A 26393-nucleotide genomic window follows, 5' to 3' on the forward strand; every position below is an offset into this window, starting at 1 on the left:
TCCCACTGCCACTGGATGCCAAAGAATTGACTTTCTGAACACGGCGCTGTAAGAATAGCTGACGTGTCCCTACGGGGAGTAAGCATTCCATTGTACTTGTACTTGTACTGGTTACATATGGCAAATAAAAAATTGAATTGAATTTTAAGACTTCATTAGAAGTAACTGCAATCATCATTAACATCGCTGTCCTGTCCTTTTTAGAATGTTTAACAAAATAATCTTAAACGCTAACCATGATGTTAATCATGTTAACTGCCTGATTTTGAAAAGAGGTCCTGACGGTGAGACCTTTTTTGATAGAGTTGTGGGTAAGACTTCACATGAAGATACAATTGTACTCTATGTCTGCAACACCCAAGTAGCAAAACATTAAGTGCATGGTGATCTGATATCATAGAATCATAGAAAGTTACAGCACGGAAGGAAGCCATTTCAGCCCATCGTGTCCGCGCCGGCCAACAAAGAGCTATCCAGCCTAATCCCACGTCCCAGCTCTTGGTCCGTAGCCCTGCAGGTTAGAGCATCCCAAGTGCACATCCAAGTACTTTTTAAATGTGGTTAGGGTTCCTGCCTCTACCACCCTTTCAGGCAGTGAGTTCCAGACCCCCACAACCCTCTGGGTGAAGACATTTCCCCTCAAATCCCCTCTAAACCTTCCACCAATTACTTTAAATCTGTGCCCCCTGGTTTTTGACCCCTCTGCTAAGGGAAATAGGTCCTTTCTATCCACTTTATCTATGCCCCTCATAATTTTATACACCTCAACAAGGTCTCCTCTCAGCCTCCTCTGTTCCAAGGAAAACAGACCCAGCCTATCCAGTCTTTCCTCATAGCTAAGATTCTCTACTCCCGGCAACATCCTTGTAAATCTCTTCTGTACCCTCTCTCGTGCAATCACATCTTTCCTGTAATGTGGTGACCAGAACTGCACGCAGTACTCTAGCTGAGGCCTAACTAGTGTTTTATACAGTTGAAGCATAACCGCCCTGCTCTTGTATTATATGCCACGGCTAATAAAGGTAAGCATTCCGTATGCCTTCTTAACCACCTTATCTACCTGGCCTGCTACCTTCAGGGATCTGTGGACATGCACTCCAAGGTCCCTTTGTTCCTCTACACTACTCAGTGTCCTACTATTTAATGTGTATTCCCTTTCCTTGTTAGCCCTCCCCAAATGCATTACCTCACACTTCTCCGGATTGAATTCCATTTGCCCCTGTTCTGCCCACCTGACCAATTTATTGATATCTTCCTGCAGCTTACAGCTTCCTTCTTCAGTATCAACCACACAGCCGATTTTAGTATCATCTGCAAACTTCTTAATCATACCCCCTATATTTAAGTCAAGATCGTTGATATATACCACAAAAAGCAAGGGACCTAGTACTGAGCCCTGCGGAATCCCACTGGAAACAGCCTTCCAGTCACAAAAACACCCATCAACCATTACCCTCTGCTTCCTGTCTCCGAGCCAGTTTTGAATCCAACTTGACACTTTAACCCTGGATCCCATGGGCTTTTAACTTTGTGACCAGTCTGCCATGTGGAGCCTTATCAAAAGCCTTGCTAAAGTCCATATACACTACATCAAACATGTTGGATCCGTGATTCTTAAAGTATGATGTTTTCCAATAACTACACGGAGGCTGTAACTTAACAATCAACAGGTGTTTACTGGAGTAGGGTAGTCTCAAGACTGACAGTACAGAGGCATGCTCAAGGCTTATATACAGGTGTGGTCACTGCCGGTACTACAGTATACAGGAGCTGTAAAAGTAGTTCTCTCTTAAAGGTACATACACTACAAAACACACTACCCTCATCTACCCTCCTTGTTACCTCCTCAAAAAATTCAATCAAGTTTGTCAGACACGACCTTCCCTTAACAAATCCGTGCTGACTATCCTTGATTAATCCGTGTCTTTCTAAATGAAGATTTATCCTGTCCTTCAGAATTCTTTCCAATATGATAAAACAAGCCTACGTTTCCTGTGACTGATTTTGATATTCTGTATCCAATATTAAAATCAGGACATTAGATATTGAGGAGAAACTCCTGGATGGGTGGTCATTGAAGTAGGTGTGATTGCTGGAGAAACATAGCAAAAAGAAAATTGCAAAACCTTAACTGCTAAGGTTTTACTGGGCTACCTGGTTGAGATATTTGACAGACTCAATGAACATAATCTAGTCAGAGACAAGAGTGCTACCAACTGAGCCATGGCTGAAACAGTCAGAGTTAGAGGACCATTGGCAGGGGCTGGGAGAAGTTGTGGAGGTCAGTTTGGGCACGACCATTGAGGGAATTTGAAACAAGGACAAGGATTTTGAATTCAGCGCACTGGAGGACAGGGAGCCAGTGGAAGTCAGAACAGTGAGGGATGAAGGAGTAAGTAGGACAGGAGGCAAAAAGTGAAGTGTTGGTCTAGTTGGAATTTGTGTAGGATGGATCTCAGGAGACTGGCGAGGAGAAATTGGAGAAGTCGAGTCCTGAGGTAACAAGAGTGTAGATAAAGTACTTTGATACTAATAGCATATCAGCAGATAGTGCAGTGTAGTGGTTATGGTACTAAACTAGCAATCCAGAAGTCATAAATACAAATTCTGCCTTGGCCCATTGTGAAACTGAATTGAATAAACCTGGTAACTTGTGGGCTGATGAATTGCTGTAAAAATCCAACTTATACATTATTGCACTTTAGAGAAAGGAACCTGTCACGTCACCACCACCCCCCCCCCCGCCACCCCCCGCCCCCCACATCCACCCCTACCCAGCCTGGCATCCACACAATTCCAGCCCATCAACTCTTAATGCCTGCCAAGCCACTGTGAAAACAATTGCCAGAAAGGCTCACCACTGCCCTTTTCAGACCAACTAGGAAAGTGTGGCCTTGCCAGCTCTGCCTACAGCCCAGTAGGGGTACTTCTGCCACCAATGCCAAATATAGTATGCGAAGGACCACGATGGGGCTCAGGACTCAAGTCTTTCTATTGGTCCTCCGATAGGGGCTGAAGGCCAGGTTTGCACTAAGACGGGGACAGCAGTGCTGTTCTCTTGGAGTCTGTATAAGGATGACTTAAAATCAACAATCTAATTATGCAAAGAACAAAAACTTGCATTTATATAGTGTTCATCGTCTGTAAGAAGACATCTCAGCACACTTTACAATAAGGATATCAGAGACAAAGGACTTTATATTGTTTTTGATAGCTTAAATCAGAATTGATATCGATTCTGATTCATGTCAGACAACCACACATTCATTGTTAATGAGATACCTGACTGGGTATGGATCATTCAATATTTGTGTGGCGCTTTGCTGCTGTGGTTCATTTAATGCTAATGACGTGTGTTGATTGTCATGAATCATTCATTGTTAGTGAGACGTTGGCTGGTTTGCATCATGGGCCATTAGTGATGCGATTGCCATGGATCATTGAGGTGCTTGACCAGTTTGGGTGGTTCCGTTAGCGTGGTGTTCGAATGGTGTAATTCATTCAGTGTCTAGTGAAGTGTTTGGTGTTGGGGATCACTCATAGTTAGTGAGACTGGTGAGCATCATTTAATGTTAGTGACGTGCAGAGTTAGGTCATTCAGTGCTTGGCTTAGAAGATCATTCAATGTTAAATAAGTTGTTTGGTTTAAATAATTCAATTTTAGTGAGGTGCGCCATCCTGGCAGGGATCATCCAGTATTAGTGAGGTAATTAGTTAATTAGTTCGATCAGTATTGGGTGCGTAAGTAAGCATGATGTGAAGAAACTAAAAGAATGAACGATCTACAAAGTGTGGGATACAAACTAGAATCCTCAATTAAATTAGAAAAGAAATAAGTGAGTCTGATTGGCCCAGAAATTCGGGTTGGAGGCTTCTCGTGGGTGCAAGCCTCCGACCTGCACTTACCTAGCGCGCCGGCCGTTGAGCTGTGGGCCCGCGTGGAATTGCGATCCTGGGCCTGCTCCAACTGCCAGCGCGCAGTGCTTGCGTATCCCAGGGGCGCAGTTAGTTCGAAGCGTCCCCTGGAATCACGTGGGCCATGGAGAGCCAATGGTAGCAGGGAATGCTTCATTCATAAGTTTGACAGGAAGAGCTGTCAAACCTATAAATACTATAAGCCCCAAAACATCACTAAAACTTCAAATAATTTTTTTTTTAAATCACATTTTTAAAATAACTATAAATTACATGAAATAACTATTTTAAACAATAATTTTAATTTTTGAAAAAATGAATTACATTTTCTAACGGGGCTAAAAATAAACTTACCTTTCTTTAAAGTATTTAAAAATAATAAACCTGTGGAAAAAATGTTTTAATTTTAATTAATTCACCACTTACCTTGTTAAAAGCAGGCCTTGCGCCTGCTTTTTAAAAGTGTAACTGCTGGAGACTTACCCCCCCGGGAAACCTGCAAAAAAAACGTAAGTTCGATGCGCACGCGCTGCCTCTCCGGCGCACGTGTTCCACCTGTCAACCCCTTCTTTCAGGGGAACGGAAGTGCTGGTTTCCCGCGTATGCGCAGTGCATGCATGAAACCGGCACTTTCGTTGGGCCTACGCGTGAGTACCCCGTGCATACTCACGCGTTGGGACCTGAATTTCTGGGCCATTATAATGGGCCATAATTTGCGGCCCCTACAGGTGCATGCGAGGTGTGTAAGCCCCCATAAGGGTTGCACAGGTTCCGTGTTTAGGCGTGCGCTGCGCATGTGCTAAAACCTGGAACTTGCGATCTGTCAAGAATTTTCTTGATCAGATCCTCTGCATCCCCGGGAAAAGGGCATCCGCGGGCGGAGAGTCGGGCTATTTGCCCAACTCCTACCCAGCGAATACCCGTGAAATTCTTACGCCTGGTAAAAGCGTAAGGCCTGCTTTAAGAGTTTTATCAATAGTTTATACATTTAAAAACCTGTGAATAAGGTAAGTTTATTTTTAGCCCCATTAAAACATATGTTATACAGGAAACTTTGTTATATCCGGCACCGACGGTACTGAGCTGTTGCCGATCCATCAAAACTGCCGGACATACAAAGTTAATGTTGAAGCATACGGAGGTTTTCATCTCCGTATCTGACAACAAACACTGTTGCTTAGCAACAGCTTGTAAGCAGTCGGCCCGTACCTTGGAAGCATCTCTGTAGCTTAGCAACAGCTTCAGAGAGACTTTCCAGAGCCCGACTGTTGAAAACAAAGCCACGAGAAGAAAAAAAACCTAACAAAACGGTTCCCGATTTCTGCCGGTAGATCGAGGTTTCCGGACATACAACCTCCGGATAAACCAAAGTTTCCTGTAAATCTCATCATCATCAAGAAACTACTCATGAAATAACGCTGGACGGCCAGCTGGTGGCACCGTCCAAGGAGTATAAATACTCGGGCGTGGGCCCAGCTTTCCAGGGACATTTTGTAAGACAGGAACTAGTGAAGTACAACTAGACCTCCATGTTCTGAAACAAGTTGATTAAAGCCTTGCTTTATGCTCAAACCAAGGGCGTAGTGAGTTTTATTACGTCAACATGTACATTTATTTTTCAGAAAATTAAATTTTTGTTTTAAATATTTAATTAAATGCCATTTTTAATTAATTTTAAATATGTGATTTAAAAAAAAATATTTGAAGTGTAGAGGTATTTTTTGGGATATTCCCATTCATGCTTATGGGGATTCTGTCCATATGGAATTCCCATTAGCATGAATGGGGATTCCCTTCTGTCATTGGTTGGGCCGGACCACGTGATCCCAGGGGCGCTTGCGAACCACCCGTGCCCCCCTCGGATACGTGGGCCTCGGCCCGCGGGCACCCGGAAAGTCTCCATAGCTCCCGGACCACCAGGTAGGCGCGGATTTTACTTGCGGATCGGAGGGATTTCCTCCCGAACGCAAATTTAGGGCCAATGTTTGTTGACGCTATCCAGCTCTGTTACCAGTTGAGAGATCTGAGCCCATTAAAAGGTCATGGGTTCGAGTCCCACTCCGGAGACTTGAGCACAAAATCCAGGCTGGCACTCCAGTGCAGTGCTGAGGGAGTGCTGCACTGTCGGAGGTGTCATCTTTCAGGTGAGACGCCAAACCGAGGCCCTGTCTGCTCTCGCAGGTGGACGTAAAAGATCTCATGGCACTATTTCGAAGAAGAGCAGGGGAGTTCTCCCCGGTGTCCTGGCCAATATTTATCCCTCAACCAACATTTTTAAAACAGATAATCTGGTCATTTATTTTATTGCTGTTTGTGGGACTTTACTGTGTGCAAATTGGTTGCCACGTTTCCTAAATTACAACAGTGACTCCACTTCAAAATATTTCATTGGCTTTGGGACGTCCTGAGGTTGTTAAAAGCGCTATATAAATGCAAGTCTTTCTGTTTTAAGGAACAACAGATGGGTTTTTAAGTAGATTTAAGAACACTATTTTGGTCAAGCCATGATTTGTGAGATTGGTGGAAGCCCACCTGGATCATTGACAAAAGTTCCCCCCGCCCCCACATACACACACACACACTCACACACACACGCTCACACACACATGCTCACACACACATGCTCACACACACACACACACTCACTCACTCACTCACTCACACACACACACACACTCACACACACACACACACTCACACTCACACACACACAGTGACGACACCTCTAGAGAAGATCACAATTGTTGCTGTACTGCTGGCCTGGGGCTGGAGGAAGGGCAGGTGTTGTCATAGAATCACAGAAATTTACAGCACAGAAGGAGGCCATTCGGCCCATCTTGTCCGTGCCGGCCGACAAAGAGCTATCCACCCTAATCCCACTTTCCAGCTCTTGGTCCGTAGCCCTCTAGGTTACGGCACTTCAAGTGCATATCCAAGTACTTTTTAAATGTGATGAGGGTCTCTGCCTCTACCACCCTTTCAGGCAGTGAGTTCCAGACCCCCACCGCCCTCTGGGTGAAAACATTTCTCCTCAAATCCCCTCTAAACCTCCGACCAATTACTTTAAATCTATGCCCCCTGGTTATTGACCCTTCTGCTAAGGGAAATAGGTCCTTCCTATCCACTCTATCTAGACCCCTCATAATTTTATACACCTCAATAAGGTCTCCCCTCAGCCTCCTCTGTTCCAAAGAAAACTAACCCAGCCTATCCAATCTTTCCTCATAGCTAAAATTCCCCAGCCCAGGCAACATCCTCATAAATCTCCTCTGCGCCCTCTCTAGTGCAATCACATCCTTCCTGTATGTGGTGACCAGAACTGCACGCAGTGCTCTAGCTGCGGCCTAACTAGTGTTTTATACAGTTCAAGCATAACCTCCCTGCTCTTGTATTCTATGCCGAGGCTAATAAAGGAAAGTATCCCGTATGCCTTCTTAACCACCTTATCTACCTGTCCTGCTACCTTCAGGGATCTGTGGACATGCACTCCAAGGTCCCTCTGATCTTCTGTACTTCTCAGTGTCCTACCCTTTATAGTGTATTCCCTTGCCTTGTTAGCCCTCCCCAAATGCATTACCTCACACTTCTCCGGATTGAATTCCATTTGCCACTGTTCTGCCCACCTGACCAGTCCATTGATATCTTCCTGCAGTCTACAGCTTTCTTCTTCATTAACAATCACACGGCCAATTTTTGTATCATCTGCAAACTTCTTAATCATACTTCCTACATTCAAGTCCAAATCATTGATATATACCAAAAAATGCAAAAGGACCCAGTACTGAGCCCTGCGGAACCCCACTGGAAACAGCCTTCCAGTCACAAAAACACCCTTCGACCATTACCCTTTGTTTCCTGCCTCTGAGCCAATTTTGGATCCAACTTGCCACTTTGCCTTGGATCCCATGGGCTTTTACTTTCGTGACCAGTCTGCCATGCAGGACCTTATCAAAAGCCTTGCTAAAATCCATATAGACTACATCAAACGCACTACCCTCATCGACCCTCCTTGTTACCTCCTCAAAAAATTCAATCAAGTTAGTCAGACACAACCTTCCCTTAACAAATCCATGCTGACTGTCCCTGATTAATCCGTGTCTTTCTAAATGAAGATTCATCCTGTCCCTCAGAATTTTTTCCAATAATTTTCCCACCACCAAGGTTAGGCTGACTGGCCTGTAATTAGTCGGTCTATCCCTTTCTCCCTTTTTAAACAATGGTACCATGCTAGCAGTCCTCCAGCCCTCCGGCACCATGTCTGTAGCCAGAGAGGATTGGAAAATGATGGCCAGAGCCTCTGCTATTTCCTCTTTTGCTTCTCTTAACAGTCTAGGATACATTTCATCTGGGCCTGGGGATTTATCCACTTTCAAAGATGCTAAACTCTGTTTAAGATTGCCAAACAAGCTGAATAGTGGAGACATAGAGTTGGGTAGCTATTCCAGAGTTAACCTTGGAGATCGGGATATATTAATGCTGAACTCTGGAGTCCAAACAAGTAGAGTAAGTAGATAAATTGTACACAGATTAAAGTGGGTTTGATAGCCTGAATGCTCTATTCTAGGTCCATGCTTATGTTAAGATGCAGATTCACATCCTCAAACCTCCATACAGCAAGTTAGCAATCAAAGCTGTGCCGTTTTGGAGAAGCAAAGAACAGAGGCCTTAGTGGGTGGTGGGGCAGGAAGAGAGACATCGCAGGTCACCCTGGCACCATTGGCGGCTGGTGTAAGGGCAGCATTGGCGGCTATCTGGTTGCTTTATCCTTGCCTTCCCACTTTCTTCGCTCAGGATGGGGGCGAGCGGTGATGAAGGGCAGTGAGAAGGTATCTGCAACTTTAAAAACATATTCCCTATAAGATGCGCCCTTGAGTCCATCAGACTCTTACCCGACTGTATTGCATTACACAGAACATAAAAGCTTGTAGCCAGTGCTACCAATAGTTCTGCTTTGGGCAGGCTGCAGGAGGCATTTGGGTTGATGCCGTTGTCAAATCCAAACTTTAACAGCAATTATTAGAGGTCCTGACATTGTTTGAAACAATCTGAACTGTGCCCCCGTGAATGTAAATGAATGCTTTCAACACGTGAAGAATGACAGGCTCCGTGAGATGCTGACAAGCACATGTTGGCAACAGGTATGGAAGCGTTCTATGGAACCACTGGCAGGGGTTCAATGTTGGATACAAATGGCTGCTTTGTTTTCTAACCAGAAGGTTATCCGGTTATCACCGGCATTGGAGTCGGAGTGGAGTCATCGACAAGCTCATCAAATAATATTTAACTGTTGGCTCACAGTCACAGGAGCGGATGCCCCAGGGCTTAAAATGACAGTGAAGATTTTCATCTTTTGATTCCTTACATGTAACTAAATTCTGGGTTAATGATGACCACGGTTACCTGAATGATTGATTGTAGTTCCTGGACTTTGGTCTTTAACATTTCATTCTCTCGTTCTAACTCCAGCACCTGCTCCTTCCTCGGCCTCTGCTCCATGTCATTTTTCAGTTTGAGGGATTGGTTGCGTTCCAATTTGCATTCTTCCTCCACCTTGTTTAACCTGTGTTTCAGCTGGTCGATCTACAGCAATGTGAATACAAGTAAGGAAACAAATGCCATGATTCTTAGCAAGCTTTTGATGGAAATCACAGAAACCGCAGCCAAGAGCAGATAATTGCACCAGGAGTTATCTGCTCGAATCCCCTTGCCTTGTGTTCTTTTATACAGCTCGCTGTTCAAATGCATATCCAATACCCATTTAAATAACAACTGAAAATGCTGGAAAAACTCAGCAGGCCAGGCAACATCCGTGGAGAGAGAAATAGAGTCAACGTTTCGGGTCGAAACCCTTCGTCAGGACTGGTGCCATTGTTTCTGTCCCAGTAGCCACTTGTAGTAAAGCTACAAGTTGAAATACATGATGGCTTGCAGGATTTTTATTAATTAACAAGAACATGGTTAAAATTTTCAACCAACATCATAGGAACATAGGAAGGAACATAGGAAGAGGAAGAGGCCATTCAGCCCCTTGAGCCTGTTCCGCCATTCAATTAGATCATGGCTGATCTGCACCTTAACTCCACCTACCCGCCTTGGTTCCATATTCCTTAAAACCCTTGCCTAACAAAAATCGATCGCTCTCAGTTTTGAAATTGTCTATTGACCTCCAGCCTCAACAGCTTTTTTGTGGAGAGTTCCAGATTTCCACTCCCCCTTGTGTGAAGAAGTGCTTCCTGACACCACCCCTGAACGGCCTGGCTCTAATTTTAAGGTTATGCCTCCTTGTTCTGGACTCACCCACCAGAGGAAATAGTTTCTGTCTATCTACACTATTATCTCTTTTAATCATCACTACTTTGTTGGGTAACAGGTACGGAAACAGGTATGGAAGCATTCCATGGAATTACTGGCAGGGGTTCAATGTAGGATACAAATGGCTGCTTTGTTTTCTAACCAGGAGGTTATCCAGTTATCACAGGCATTGGGGTCGGAGTGGAGTCATTGACAAGCGGCTGTCTCATTGGATAAATTGTGGGCCACTCCCACAAAAGTTGGCTGTCAAAACCATTGCCAGATTGGCACATGAGTGGATGCATCAAACTTAGGCAGTGGCAGATAATCATATTCTAACACTGGTAGAGGGAAAGGTGCTCAGGTACATTTTGTTGTTCATCAAAATAGTGGGTTGGGGGGTGGGTGGTGGCGGGATGAGATTTTGTCCGTTTGCTGTTCATAGCGCAATCATAGACATCTTTCAACACATTATAAATAGCAAATAGCAGAAATCTTTCCCCCATAGGATTACATAGGATTTACGGCACAAAAACAGGCCATTCGGCCCAACCAGTCCATGCTAGCGTTTATGCCTCCTCGCGTCTTTCCTCATCTAAATCTATCAGAATGGCCTCCTATCTCTCCCTCATATGTTTATCTAGCCTCCCCTTAAATGCATCCATACTATTCTCTTCAACCACTCCCTGTGGTAGCGCGTTCCACATTCCCACCTACCTTTGGGTAAAGAAGCAGTATAGAGACTGGAAAGGAATAGCCAGCGAGGATTTTGAAGTGATAGGTCATGAATCTATTGGAATTAGTTGAGAAGGTGACTGAATTAGCTCAGAAGGTCTATCCAGTGGACAGCACCTTTCTGGATCTCCAGAAGGTCTTCACAATTTCCCCAGCGACTCGAAGCATAAGTGCACCTCCGAGCCATACAAACCTGGACGGGCCTAGTTTTTATTCCTGGACTGCTGAGTTAATCCATATGAGCCTCAGTGTCTCCAGGTCAAGGGGCGGGGAAATAATCAGGCAGGGTTCTTGTTCCGGATTGCTATCGGGATGAGAGCGATACTGGCAATGCCAGCATTTATTGCCCATCTTTCGTTGCCCTGAGAAAGTGGTGGTGGGTTGTCGTAAACTGCTGCAGTCTGTTGGGATGGTGCTCCCACAGTGCTGCTCGGTGGGGAATTCCAGAATGTTGACCCAGCGATGATGAAGGAACGGTGATGTATGTCCAAGTCGGGATGGTGTGTGACTTGGAGGAGAACTTGCAGGTGTTGGCATGCCCATGGCATTGTTGTGCTTTTCCTTCTCCTTGGTAGAGACTGCAAGGCTAGGAGGTGCTATTGCAGCAAGCTTGGTAAGTTGCTGGAGTTCTTTATTGGAGGAGGGGGTGGATATTGATTCAGTGACAGGGCTGCCAACCAAGTGGACTGTCTTGTCCTGGATGGTGTCGGGCTTCTTGAGTGCTGTTGCAACTGCACCCATCTAGGCGAGTGGTGAGAATTCCAGCACACACCTGGCTTGAGCCTTGTAGATGTTGGAGAGGCATTGGCGGGGGGGCGAGGAAATGAGCCACTCGTCGCAGAGTAACCAGCCTCTGCCCTATCCCGCCTGAAATGGTGAGTCCAGTTCAGCTTCTGGTCATTGGTGACCAGCCAGGATGTTAACTTAGCGACTGGGGATTCAGCACCGGTGAAGGCGCCTTCTGGATGAAAGTGCGACTGAGCCTGCCTGTTGACTAGGGAGACAACACTCACTGCCCAGGCTTGCATGTGAAGAATGATCACTTGTGCAAGATACTGGAAGCTTTGGGCTCTTAAGGAATTGCATCAAAGTGTATGTTGCCCCCCTTCACATTAGCACATTGCTGTTTGTGGGAGCTTGCTGTGCGGAAATTGGCTGCCGCGTTTCCTACTTTACAACCGTGACGACACTTCAAAATTACTTCATTGGCTGTAAAGCGCTTTGGGATGTTCTGAGGTCTGTATAAATGCAAGTCTTTCTTTCTTTTCACAAATGAGTATGGAAAGAAAAAAATGAGGAACAAGCCTAAAACGAGATTTGATAAAGTTCCACCTACGAGGTCTTTTAAAGTTCAAGCCTCATGGGTTTAATGGCAAAGTGACACTAGATTGACACTTGCCTGGATATAAACTGATAAATTGAAGAGCCATTGACTGGGCTAGTGATTAGTGGAGGCCAGTCTCAGTCCCTGGTTGTTTATATTATTTATAAATGACAGAAGAAGGCACTTTGCTGGTAGCACAAAGTTACAGGGCCTGGGGATCTGGACCATGTGATGGGCTAAGGAACGACAGGTGAATTTTAAGCGGAATATACGCAGGCTAATTCCCGTTCGAACAGGTGACGAGCTCTATTTGGGATGGGCTAATGGGGCTCTAAGACTGGGCCAAGCCCCACAGGGATAAATCGGGGGGCTCGCTGCCAATGGAGATAAAACATCAGAACATCAGGGAATGGCAACCCACACAAAACTATACTTTCTAACAGAAGTAATGAAAATAACTAAATTAAATCAAAACAGAACGATTGCAGGATATAAAACCAAATATTCTATGGGCGTCTACCAGTCATGTACATTTTGTGTAGGCTGCCACTGACATGGGGGTCACAGGTTCACCTTCCCTAGGGACTGCACCTTGGTGTGGCGGGAAGGCTTGCGTGCTCCCCTGACTCTGAGAGCTATGTTGGCGGGAGTATAACTCCTGGTAGGGCCACACAAGCCAGACAGGTTGAAAGGTAGGAGCCAGACTGAAGAGCTGTCCATATGAAAATGCCTTTGGTTATGGAAATAACCCAGAGACAGGATGAGTCTGTTACTGACTTGCAAATGAGAAAGGAAAGAAAGTGAAAGAAAGAAAGAAAGAAATTAAAGGAAAGAAAGATAGAAAATAAAGGAAAGGAAGAAAGAAAGGAAAGAAAGGCTTGCATTTATATAGCGCCTTTCATGACCACCGGACCGCCCAAAGTGCTTTACAGCCAATGAAGTACTTTTTGAAGATTAGTCACTGTTCTAATGTCACAGAGTCATAGGGGGAGAAATTGGGTGAGTAGCGCCACTTGTTAGCGCCTAAAGAGGCAGGCAATGGCTGTAGCGCCACTGGCTGTGCCTCCCGCGATATTGAGTTGGGGCGATAATGGTGGCGTTAGCCTTTTGCGCTGCGCTGCCACCGATGACGTCATAGGTGTGCGCAGTGCCCCATTCGCGCCCCGTTCACGATATTTGGTTGCGAATGCCGCAGTTGCGCCGTTCGCTACCCGCGCCCGGTTCACGGGGCCTTACTGTGCCGGCAGCGGCGCAAGTTAAGGTGGAGGTGCGGGGCGGCCGCCTTTTTCGGCAGCCGCCTGCCAGCACCTCCGTCCCCGGTCTCCTGACCACCCCCCCGCGGCATTGCCGGCTGTTTCCCGAGAGCCCGGCACTTCTCCTCGGTGCCGGGCTCTTTTGCCAGCATTTGCGATCGGGGATCGCGCTGTTGTAGACCCCGCCCCCTTAATAATGGGAGGAAGGCCTGCAGTACCGCAGCGTGCCGTGCCGCAGCGTGTGGCGCTGCGGCACGTTGCGCTGCGCTATTCAGTTTCAACGCCCTAAGAGGGACGCAAAGCACCTTGAGCCTCGCCCCGTGTCCCTCGAGGGGCACTGAAACTGAATATCTGACGATCGCTGAAGACTCGAACGCTGCGCTAAATCCTGTGCTCAGGCGAACTTGGCGCCAGTTTGGCGCCTCAACCCAATTTCTAGGCCATAGAGTCATAGGGCACAGAAGGAGGCCATTCAGCCCATTGAGTCCGTGCCGGCTCTCTGTAGAGCAATCCAGTCAGTCCCATTCCCCCGCTCTATCCCCGTAGCCCTGCAAGTTTATTTCCCTCAAGTGCCTATCCAGTCTCCCCTTGAAAACATTGAGCGTCTCCGCTTCCACCACTTCCGTCGGCAGCAAATTCCAGGTCCTCACTACTCGCTGTGTAAAAAAGTTTTCCCTCACATCCCCCCTGTATCTCTTGCCTAAAACCTTAAATCTGTGTCCCCTAGTCCTTGTACCATCAGCTGGTGGGAAGGCTTTCCCCGTCTAGCCTGTCCAAACCTGTCATAATCTTGTACACCTCTATCAAATCATCCCTCAACCTCCTTTGCCCTAATGAAAACAAATCCAGCTTCTCCAACCTGTCCTTGTAGCTAAGATCCCCCATCCCCAGAACCATTCTGGTAAATCTCCTCTGCAACCTCTCAAGGGCCTTCACATCCTTCCTAAAGTGCGGTGACCAGAACTGGACGCAATACTCCAGTTGTGGCCTAATCAGCACTTTATAAAGGTTCAGCATAACTTCTCTACTTTTGTACTCAATACCTCTATTTATGAAGCCCAAGATTCCCATTTGCTTTGCTAACCACTCTCTCAATATGTCCTGCCACCCTCAGGGACCTGTGCACATTAACTCCCAGGTCCCTCTGTCCCTGCACACTCTTTAAAACTGTGCCATTAAGTGTATATTGCCTCTCCCTGTTCCTTCTGCCAAAATGCATCACCTCTGTATTAAATTCCATCTGCCACTTGTCTGCCCATTCTGCTAGCCTTTCTATGTCCTGTTGCAGTTGATTGGTATCATTCTCACTGTTTGCCACACCCCCAAGTTTGGTGTCATCGGCAAATTTAGAAATTCTACTTTGTATTCCCGTATTTCTGTATGTAGGAAATATCAACTGTGGAAAATTGTGATCTGCTGGATGTAGGTCAAAATGATACTCCGATCTGAGTCAAATATCTTGTTCTGGATAGACAGCAGTGGAAGAAATGGGTTGCCACTAGGCACAGGAGACTCAAACTAACTAACTCATTAACAAGGTTTACCAGCCCCGGGGGGAAATGATCACATCCTTCCACGCCATCCCTGCACTAAGATTTTTTGGAAAGCTGGACCTGCTCAAACCAATTTTTAAAATAAAATAACAAATTAAATTAAAATGGTAAGATCAGGGGGATACAAAACAAATTATTCCATGCAGTTCCCACCTGCCACTGCGGGATACAATGAATGAGGGTCCATTGACAACAGCGTAAAGGGAAAAAGGCTTTAGGTGTGATTATCAACCATTTACTGAAAGTATCCAATCAATGTGAAGCTGTTATCAACAAGGCTCATCAAGTGCAGAGAGGCTACTGGAAAGCATCTGATTTTAAAATAAAACAGCTTACTTTAACCCTGCAGAGCTTATTAACCAGGCCTCATTTTGGAGTATTGTGTGAAACTTTGAGTACTCTCATTTGAAAAGAATGGCGATGATCATTAAATTATGAAGAGACGTTCCCAGAATTGTACCTGATTTTACTGGAGAAAAGAACATTGATAGGGATATGATTCAAGTCTTTACAATGCTGATGACAGAGATGAATAATGGCAATACAAGCAAGTAATTTAGCTTAAACTGTGACTGCAGTACTAGAGGGCATGAGTTCAAAATCAACACGCCTTGAGCAAGACTAAAGATTAGAAGGAATCTTTATTTTCTCAAGGAATAGTAAATATTTACAAGCAATCCCCATCAGAAGTAATTAACACTGCCTTGATGAACTCTTTGAAAACAAAACTTGATGAATATCTGACTGAAAATGGGATTGAAGTATAGACTCAGTCAATCAGATACTTTGTAGAACAGATTGGTTCCTCTGCAGTTGGAATCATGAAGCTTTCATTTGTGAAATGCAATTCATCACGGTTTGAATAATGTGATGCTAATGTTAGATACATATCCTGGAGTCTGGATGGTTCAATGAATCATAGACATTTTGTATGCCTAAAACAAGATGGTACCAGGTGCTCCTGTCCTCTGTGATGCTGATCAAGTGGTTCTAAGCAATAAGTCTTGTCATTATACCTGATGATCTTAATCATCCTAACAAGCATGTGGCTGTCCTTGTGGGCGTTTCTGTTCTGGTGGTTCTGGGTTGGCAAAAAAAGATTTGTCTAACTAGTGTCTCTGCTGGTTGTGTGGCAGGATCAAAGCAACATAAAGATCAATGGGCCAGCGCTGCAGTTAATGGACCAGTGTTAGTGGCTAATGGATCAGTGTTAGCGGTTAATGGATTAATGTTCGTGGTTAATGGATTAATTGTTAGTAGTTAATGGATCAGTGCTGGTGGTTGATGGATTAATGTTAGCGGTTAATGGATCAGTGTTAGCGGTTAATGGATTAATTGTTAGCAGTCAATAGACCAATGTCAGTGGTTAATGGACCAGTGTCAGTGGTTAATGGATCAGTGTTAGTAGTTAATAGATCAGTGTTAGTGGTTAATGGATTAATATTCACAGTTAATGGATTAATGGACCAGTGTCAGTGGTTAATGGATCAGTGTTAGCGGTTAATGGATTAATGTTCATGGTTAATGGAGTAATTGTTAGTAGTTAATGGATCAGTGTTAGCGGTTAATGGATTACTGTTAATGGTTAATGGGTGAGTGTCAGTAGTTAATGGATCAATGTCAGTGGTTAATGGATCAGTGTCAGTGGTTAATGGATCAGTGTTAATCCACTGACATATGATGACTGGAGCCAGTCGATGCAGAGTAGATGGTGTTGATATAACGGGTGGAACTTTCCAAGCCCTGTGCACACAGCAAGTGGATGAACAGAAGCGTGTGGGAGTATTGCCCGTGATTATCTGCCCGTTAATGTCAATGGACAGAAAGTCAGGGGAAAAGCACTGAGAATTTTCTGATGAGTGATCCACTGCGTGCGAGGCCGTTCTGGGGGCCCGGGACCTCGGAAAGATCCACCCCACATGTCAAAGGTTGATAATTACTGTAGTGGGTCCGAACCAGATCCCAGGTTTCAGGGGTACAGCAATGCTGGTAGTAAGTCGCCATCAGGAACTGTGGAGACGTTTCACAGAGCTATATCTATCTCCTAATTATTACCTGAGGTTATTGAGCTCCCTCAGGACATTAAATAAAGTGCAGGGAGACCCTTGTAGCGCACACTGTTTTCATTCAGGAAAAAAAAACGTGCGCCTGGAATTTCTGTAGGTGGTCTCCTGATCTCCCACCGTAACCGGGCTGGAAACCCCAGAGAATCAACATAAATGGCCGATCTTCTGCCAAAGTTATAGTGGGAGATTGGAAGAAATTCTGCCCTGTGGTCTATTGGAAGGATCGGGCTAGATTCTTATTCCATTCTTTCTCAGGGTCATATGACACTGCCCTTTTAAATTAATTGATTTTCGCACATTTTTCTTTCACGTAATCACAAGTGTTCTCTTAAACAATCTATTGTGGAACTGCGCAATCTTAATATTTGTGGGTTCTGTAGTGTAGCAGTAGCGTTACTGGACTAGTAATCCAGAGAATGCAGTTTGAGTATTTGAATTCAGGTAAAAAAAATCTGGAAATAAAAAGCTGGTGTTATAAATCTCATCATCAAGAAACTACTCATGAAATAACACTGGACAGCCAGCTGGTGGCGCCGTCCAAGGAGTATAAATACTCGGGCGTGGGCCCAGCTTGCCAGGGACATTTTGTATGACAGGAACTAGTGAAGTACAACTAGACCTCCATGTTCTGAAACAAGTTGATTAAAGCCTTGCTCTATGCTCAAACCAAGTGCGTAGTGAGTTTTATTACGTCAGTTGGTGTCAGTAAAAGTGACCATGAAGCAGTTGAATTGTCGTATAAACCCAACTGGTTCACTAATGTCCTTCAAGTAAGGAAACCTGTCGTCGATACTCAGTCTGCCCTATATCAGGACTCCACCCAGCACACGGACATGGTTAACTCTTTAGCTACCCTCTGAAAGCCACTCATTTGTATTAAAAACTGCTACCGCCTGCTCGGGGCAACTGTCGATGGGCAATAAATGTCGGCCCCGACTGTTCTCAGATTCCAACCGGCAACGGGCCGGAATAAATTTCTGGAGCCTGGAGGTGCACTCCTGCTCCTCCTGACCCCACAAACATCCTTAAACCACCCCCCTTCCCAACTGACGTAATAAAACTCACGACGCACTTGGTTTGAGTATAAAGCAAGGCTTTAATCAACTTGTTTCAGAACATGGAGGTCTAGTTGTACTTCACTAGTTCCTTGTCTTACAAAATGTCCCTGGCAAGCTGGGCCCACGCCCGAGTATTTATACTCCTTGGACGGTGCCACCAGCTGGCCGTCCAGTGTTATTTCATGAGCAGTTTCTTGATAAATGATGAGATTTATAACACCACCCCCACCTCACCCTATCCCCCCAAAAACGTACCTATTTGGAGAAGCCTCTTAAAGTGGTCTCCACGGCTGGTGAAAGTGAGACTAGCGTGTGTCGTGCCTGCTCTGCCCATTTCTCCATGAAAATTGCAATTGGGGGTCATACAACAGATGTAGGACCTTGATTTAGGTGTCAGCCGTGGCTCAGTGGGTAGCACTCTCTCACCTGGGAGTCAGAAGGTTGTGGGTTCTAAGTCTCACTCCAGGAGCTTGAACACAAAATCTAGGCTGACACTCCAGTGCAGTACTGAGGGAGTGCTGCACTGTCAGAGGTGCCGTCTTTCAGATGAGACGTTAAACCAAGGCCCCGTCTGCTCTATGAGATGGATGCAAAAGTTCCCATGGCACTATTTCGAAGAAGAGCAGGGGAGTTCTCCCCGGTGTCCCGGCCAATATTTATCCCTCATCCAATATCACTAAAACAGATTATTTGGTCATTATCTCACTGCTGTTTGTGGGAGCTTGCTGTGCGCAAATTGGCTGCTGCATTTCCTACTTTACAACAAGGACTTCACTTCACAAGTACTTCATTGGCTGTAAAGCGCTTTGGGATATTCTGAGGTCGAGAAAGGCCCTATATAATTGCAAGTCTTTCTTTCTTTATTTGCATATTTAATCAGTCTGTTTTTGGGCAGGAGTGCAGGACGCCCATTTAAAAAGCTGCCTGAAAGTTGATCCATAGCGAACAAATGGGTGCACAAGGTCCCCACCAGGCGTTCTGGTCGCCTGCTTTTCTTAAGATTTCCCCCCTCCCTTCAATTATCAGGAGTAGACTGTATTTACACATCTGAATCCCGTGATTGAGGGGAATCAGGCTTCACCACAGTAATTGTCTCCTTTGTTAAAGAAAAAGACGTGGATTTCTATAGCGCCTTTCATGACCTCAGGACGTCCGAAAGCGCTTTACAGCCAATGAATTGCTTTTGAAGTATAGTCACTGATGTAATGTAGGAAACGCAGCATCTTATCTATGATGGTAATTGACATTTGTCTAATTGCAACCTCAGATTGGCCAGCATAAACCTTAGAATCATAGAATGGTTACAGCACGGAAGGCGGCCATTCGGCCCGTCCAGCCTGTGCCGACTCTCAGCTAGTCCCACTCCCCCGCCCTTTCCCCGTAGCCCTGCAAATTTTTTTCCTTCAGTTACTTATCCAACTCCCTTTTGAAAGATAAGATTGAGTCTGCCTCCACCACCCTTTCAGGCAGTGCATTCCAGATCCTAACCACTCGCTGCGTAAAGAAGTTTTTTCTTACGTCGCCTTTGGTTCTTCTGCCAATCACCTTAAACCTGTGTCCTCTGGTTCTCGACCCTTCCGCCAATGGGAACAGTTTCTCTCTATCTACTCTGTCCAGACCCCTCATAATTTTGAACACCTCTATCAAATCTCCTCTCAATCTTCTCTGCTCTAAAGAGAACAACCCCAGCTTCTCCAGTCTATCCACGTAACTGAAGTCCCTCATCCCTGGAATCATTCTCGTAAATCTTTTCTGCACCTTCTCTAAGGCCTTCACATCCTTCCTAAAGTGTGGTGCCCAGAATTGGACACAGTACTCCAGTTGGGGCCGAACCAGTGTTTTATACAGGTTCATCGTAACTTCCACACTTTTGTACTCTATACCTCTATTTAAGAACAAAAGCAAAAATACTGCGGATGCTGGAAATCTGAAATAAAAACAGAAAATGCTGGAGATACTCAGTAGGTCAGGCAGCATCTGTGGAGAGAAACAGAGCTAATGTTTCAGGTCAATGACTCTTGGTCAGAACTCTATTTATGAAGCCCAGGAACCTTTTTGATGTTTTCTCTCCAAACTACTCTCGGTGTGCAGTTTCATGCCAGGGTTTGTTTGGGTACAGTGCAAAGCAAATTATCTCTGAATTGCATTTGCTGATTGACCCAGCACACCCACACCATTCCATTGTTCTGCTCCACCCACTGCATAACATTGGAAAGGGAATTTGTATCGGAGCACACATACGACATCGGAAGTGTGCAGTGTCTGAAATAGATGTAAGCACAGAATGACGGACCTGCAATCAGGACGTCCTGCTAGGCAGGGCGGATGGATGATGTCGTGACAAATTGTCACGATTACTAGAACCCAAGGTTTCAGCCTAGGCTGAGTGGGTAGCACTCTCACCTCTGAGACAGAAGGTGGTGGGTTCAAACCCGTGCAGCACCCCCCCCCCCCCGCCACCCCCCCACCCCAAGCAAGACATGAGCACATGATGTCGACTAACACTCTCGAAGGGGGGAGTACCGAGGGAGTGCAACACTGACGAGGTGCAGACTTTCGGATGAGACATTAAACCGTGGACCATCTGCCCACTCGGAAGGACGTGAAAGATCCCATAGGAATATTTGAAGGAGTTCTTCCTGGTGTCCTGGCCAATATTTGTCCCTCAATCAACACCATTAAAATTGATTATCTGGTTATTTATCTTATTGCTGCTTGTGGGACCTTACTATGCTGGCACCTTATGTGCAAATAGTTGCTGTGTCTCCCTATTTCACAAGAGTGACTACACGTCTAAAAGTACTTCCATCGACTGTGAGGCACTTTGAGATGTCCTAAGGTGAAAAGCACTATATAAATTGTAGGTTCTTTCTGGTTAAGAGGTGAGTTTAGGTCACTGGAGCTGAGTGCAAACAAAATATGTGATTCCCCTAAATCAAATGTCAAACTGGAGCAGCTTGACTGAGGAGGAAGTGATGGGTATAAGTCCTATTTTGATAACATAAGATTAGTCCATTATAGTGTTATGATAGGATGGTAGCTATGTGACAATTTTATTATATGATCATACAGGATTTGTCTCAACTCAAACCATCTGCTAAAGACTGTTACTGTAATGCACTTCGCATCAAAATGTGCACATTCTTCGGCAGTTGTGAATCAGCCAGATTTCCTCTTAAACCAGAGAATTAGTTAAAAATAATGATCCATCCCAACATTGCAGTTATGCCATTTTTTGAGCGAGTTCCATTTTTGCGGTTCAACGTTGCCTTGTCTCAGTCTGACTGCAGAAGCCAAGCTAGTGATAACAGGTACAATACTGATATGATTGCCTGATATAGTTTCATGGTAGGATGTTTGCGTATGGCACTCTTTATTATTAGCTTATAGCAATCTGCGCAGAACTGATTTGGAATTTAGATAAAATTATTGCTGTAAATTAATTCTGATGCACAGTTAGCAAATTTGCTGTGCGTGACACCAATACGGGAGCGAAACACTTTTATTCACCTTGCAAAATGCCAGTAACAACAGTGCTTCTATTCACCAGAATCATTAGCCTGCTCAAAGGTAGTATTGTATATTCCTGGGGTCTAGTACCAGCCTCTCCAACATCTACAAGGCACAAGTCAGGAGCGTGAGGGAACACTCTCCACTTGCCAGGATGAGTGCAGCTCCAACAACTCTCAAGAAGCTCAACACCATCCAGGACAAAGCAGCCCGCTTGATTGTCACCCCATCCACCACCTTAAACATTCACTCCCTGTACCATGGCTGCAGTGTGTACCATCTACAAGATGCACTGCAGTAACTCGCCAAGGCTTCTTTGACAGCACCTCCCAAACCCGTGACCTCTACCACCTAGAAGGACAAGGGCAGCAGGCGCATGGGAACACCACCACCTGCAAGTTCTCCTCCAAGTCACACACCATCCTGACTTGGAAATATATCGCCGTTCCTTCATCATCGCTGGGTCAAAATCCTGGAACTCCCTTCCTAACAGCACTGTGGGAGTACCTTCACCACACGGACTGCAGCGGTTCAAGAAGGCGGCTCATCACCACCTTCTCAAGGGCAACTAGGGATGGGCAATAAATGCTGGCCTTGCCAGCGACGCACACATCCCATGAATGAATAAAAAAAGCACACCAGCAGTATTACAGCATTGATACTGATACCCCCATTACCAGCAGTATTACAGCATTGGCGGTGGTGACTCGTGAACACCATTGCTACATGTCTAGCATTTTTAAGTCGGTAACTGGTGGTGTTAAGTCTCTTCAGGTATCTCATGTCTTACCTGAAGCTGCAGATCCCGGCTTCTCATCACCGCCATATTCTTCTCCTCACTAAGCTGTGCGTACCTCATGGCCAGGTTGTAATTGTCGTCTTTGACTTTCATAAGCTCGTCATTGTAGTTGTTTCTCTCCTCCTTCATCTTGTTGTAACGTTCCTGGAAGGTATGAAGCTCTTGGTTCACCAGCTTCAGCTGTTTCTTCTCATCCTCCAGCTGCTTCATCCTGACCTGAAGGTCACACCGTAACACCTCCTTTGCCTTTGTCTGCTGCTGTAGCTTTATCACCTCGTTCATCAGGAACTGTGTCAGACCCTCGTGTCCTTCCTCCACTGCAATACGGAGCACGCTTGTCAACGCCAGAGGGCAAGAGTGAGTGAGGCAGGGCAAGAAATTTCACACCTGCACCACATTCTCCTCAGGTTTAACAACAGCAACTTGCATTTATATAGCGCCTTTAATGCAGTAGAAACCATCCCAAGGAGCTTCACAGGAGCGTTATCAAACAGAAATGTTTTTGATACCAAACCACATAAGGAGATATTAGGACAGGTGATCAAAAGCTTGGGCAAAGAGGTAGGTTTTAAGGAGCGTCTTAAAGGAGGGGAAAGAGGTAGAAAGGCGGAGAGGTTTAGGGAGGGAATTCCAGAGCTTAGGGCCCAGGCAGCTGGCCGCCAATGGTGGAGCGATGAAAATTGGGGACTGACACAGACTAAATAAAAATCATTTGAATTTAAGAATCGGGGAGAGCTCTAAGCAATACTAGGAATACTCCAGGATTAAGCCTAATAATGGCCTTAGTTTGAATGTGCAAAATTTATAGTTATTTTAAAAATGTGATGTTATTTTTTAAATGTATTTGAAGTTTTAGTTATGTTTTGGGGCTGAACTCTAATCATAGATTTGACAGGTCTTCCTGTCAAATCTATGAATAGAGATTTCCTGCTACGATTGGCTCTCCATGGCCCACATGATCCCAGGGGACGCTTCGAACTAACTGCGCCCCTGGGATACGCAAGCACTGCGCGCCGGCAGTTGGAGGAGGCCCAGGATCGGAATCCCACGCGGGCCCACAGCCCAACGGCTGGCGCGCTAGGTAAGTGCAAGTCGGAGGCTTGCACCCGCGGGAAGCCTCCGAACCGAATTTCTGGGCCATTGTTTTGTAGAATACAAAAACAGATCTTTCATTTTGCATCTGTGTATAACATCTACTTGATATTAAGAGGGATTTTCATCATTGAGATCCCTCAGAATGCAAACATAATTCTGAATGATCACTAATGACATCCTATTTTCTTTCATTTCTATTGATTATTTTTTTTTTAATAGTCTGTTTAAACAATGATGCTTTAGGGGGAACCGGCTTAGAGGAGTCGTTGAGCCTGACTGTGAAGCAGTTGGCTTAACATCAGTGGCGATACGGCCATTAATGCGGAGCTCAAGTTAAGGGGAAGTTACTGAGCCTGACAGAGCGAGGGAGCTGAAATTTAGCGTAAATAATCCAGGGTACTTCAGCAGTCGCGTTAACTCAGATGTGTATTTGCGTGCGTCAATTGAAATCCTTCACATTGTTGAGCTCAGTACACCTTCTAACTGGCTTCTAGAATCACAGAATGATACAGCACAGAAGGAGGCCATTCGGCCCATCGTGCCTGTGCCAGCTCTTTGGTCGAGCTATCCAATTAGTCCCAGAACCCTGCTCTTTCTCCATAGTTGGCCCTGTAAATTTTTTCAAATATTGTGCGGATAATTTGGACATTCAAACCAAGGCTTAATACTGGAGTATTTCTTTAATTGTCTGGAGCTGCCCCCAATTCTTAAATTCAAATTCAAAAATGACTTCTACCAGTAATATCAACAGTGCACTCTCTTTCAATATCTATGTATCTATATATATATAAAGCGGCTCTTCTGTCTGTCTGTCTGTCTGTCTGTCCGCCTGGTCTCGATGCGTTTGGAAGTTACAGAGCGTACCGACGCGCGCGTCGCCTCAAAAGAAAGCTTGCGATTCCGGACCGGTCATCGGCCTATTTACGTTTCGGCCGGACAAAATTCCCGCCCGCGGTATCCCAAAAATGTTCAGCGTTCCGCTCATTAGCATCTCATTAGCGACCGTGTGACGTCGAGGTCTTCCTACAGTTGAGTGTCGAGTGACTCGACGATTGACCAATCCTACGCTTGGGTGACCTAACCGGTGTGTGGCGGGCCTTATCCTTCTGAACCGAGGTGAGTGGCCGCCATCTTGATTTTCCACAATTTTCCCCCCCACACTTTCTGTGTGTTAGGGAACTAAGGTAAATATTTGAATTATGTGTTAGGGAATTAATTAACAATTTATTTCAGTTTTATATTGTGTTTAGCAACCCCCCCTCCCTCCTCCTCACCCTCGCGCAGGGGGGACTCGGTGCTGGTCTCCAGGCCCGCTGCAGGCAGGCCTGAAGCTCCAAAAATTTCTCTATCTCTCTCTCTTCCCTCTCTCTCTCTCCTTCTCCTCTTCCCTCTCTCTCCTTCTCCTCTTCTCTCTCTCTCCTTCTCCTCTTCCCTCTCAGGTTTGACGGTGTCGGGGCCCGAAGTGAGCCGCTCTAACGGCCGCCAGCCCGCGGGGTTTCCCTGCCTACTCCCCGCGGGCCGCCTCGCGCCGCTGGCACTGACCGCGCATGCGCCGCCCGCCCGCGAGAGCCTGCTCTGGCTTTTTTTTTAAACGGCAACCACGCATGCGCACGGCCGTTGCGCAGCCGCCTTGACGCCGGCACGCATGCGCACGGCCCCCGTGACGCCAGCACACAGCCTCGTGAGATCGCGGGGGGGGGAGAGCCTCGGGAAATCGCGGGGGGGAGAGCCTCGGAAATCGCGGGGGGGGGGGGAGAGCCTCGGGAAATCGCGGGGGGGGAGAGCCTTGGGAAATCGCGGGGGGAGAGAGCCTCGGGAAATCGCGGGGGGAGAGAGCCTCGGGAAATCGCGGGGGGGGAGAGCCTCGGGAAATCGCGGGGGGGGGGGAGAGCCTTGGGAAATCGCGGGGGGAGAGAGCCTCGGGAAATCGCGGGGAGCGGGGGGGAAGAGAGCCTCGGGAAACCGCGGTGGGGAGAGCCTCGGGAAATCGCGGGGGGGGGAGAGCCTCGGGAAATCGCGGGGGGGGGGAGAGCCTCGGGAAATCGCGGGGGGCGGGGGGGGGAGAGAGCCTCGGGAAATCGCGGGGGGCGGGGGGGGGGGGGAGAGCCTCGGGAAATCGCGGGGGGGAGAGAACCTCGGGAAATCGCGGGGGGCGGGGGGGGGGGAGAGAGCCTCGGGAAATCGCGGGGGGCGGGGGGGGGGGGGGAGAGCCTCGGGAAATCGCGGGGGGCGGGAGAGAGCCTCGGGAAATCGCGGGGGGCGGGGGGGGGGGGAGAGCCTCGGGAAATCGCGGGGGGGAGAGCCTCGGAAATCGCGGGGGGGGGGGAGAGCCTCGGGAAATCGCGGGGGGGGGGGAGAGCCTCGGGAAATCGCGGGGGGGGGGGAGGCCTCGGGAAATCGCGGGGGGGAGGGCCTCGGGAAATCGCGGGGGGGAGGGCCTCGGAAATCGCGGGGGGGGGGGAGAGCCTCGGGAAATCGCGGGGGGCGGGGGGAGAGAGCCTCGGGAAATCACGGGGGGGGGGAGAGCCTCGGGAAATCGCGGGGGGCGGGGGGGGGGGGGGGGGGGGAGAGCCTCGGGAAATCGCGGGGGGGAGAGCCTCGGGAAATCGCGGGGGGCGGGGGGGGGGGAGAGCCTCGGGAAATCGCGGGGGGGAGAGCCTCGGGAAATCGCGGGGGGGGGGGAGAGCCTCGGGAAATCGCGGGGGGGGGGGAGGGCCTCGGGAAATCGCGGGGGGGAGAGCCTCGGGAAATCGCGGGGGGGAGAGCCTCGGGAAATCGCGGGGGGGGGGGGAGG

The 26393-nt window shown here is 46.9% G+C and overlaps 1 protein-coding gene across 1 annotated transcript in view; it reads right to left on the minus strand.

Annotated features, from left to right (window-relative positions):
- card11 (caspase recruitment domain family, member 11) overlaps window positions 1-26393 on the minus strand; it is a 262608-nt gene that overhangs the window by 123957 nt on the left and 112258 nt on the right. Inside the window, exons 4-5 of the mRNA XM_086000284.1 lie at window positions 22496-22821; window positions 9316-9495 (exon numbers count right to left, since the gene is read on the minus strand). Of these exons, the coding sequence (XP_085856410.1) occupies window positions 9316-9495; window positions 22496-22821 (506 nt within the window). The remainder of the gene's footprint in view (window positions 1-9315; window positions 9496-22495; window positions 22822-26393) is intronic.

The sequence above is a fragment of the Somniosus microcephalus genome, chromosome 11 (assembly GCF_052327205.1).
Source record: "Somniosus microcephalus isolate GS21.2 chromosome 11, FLI_Smic_1.0, whole genome shotgun sequence".
In the NCBI taxonomy this organism is placed as follows: domain Eukaryota; kingdom Metazoa; phylum Chordata; class Chondrichthyes; order Squaliformes; family Somniosidae; genus Somniosus; species Somniosus microcephalus.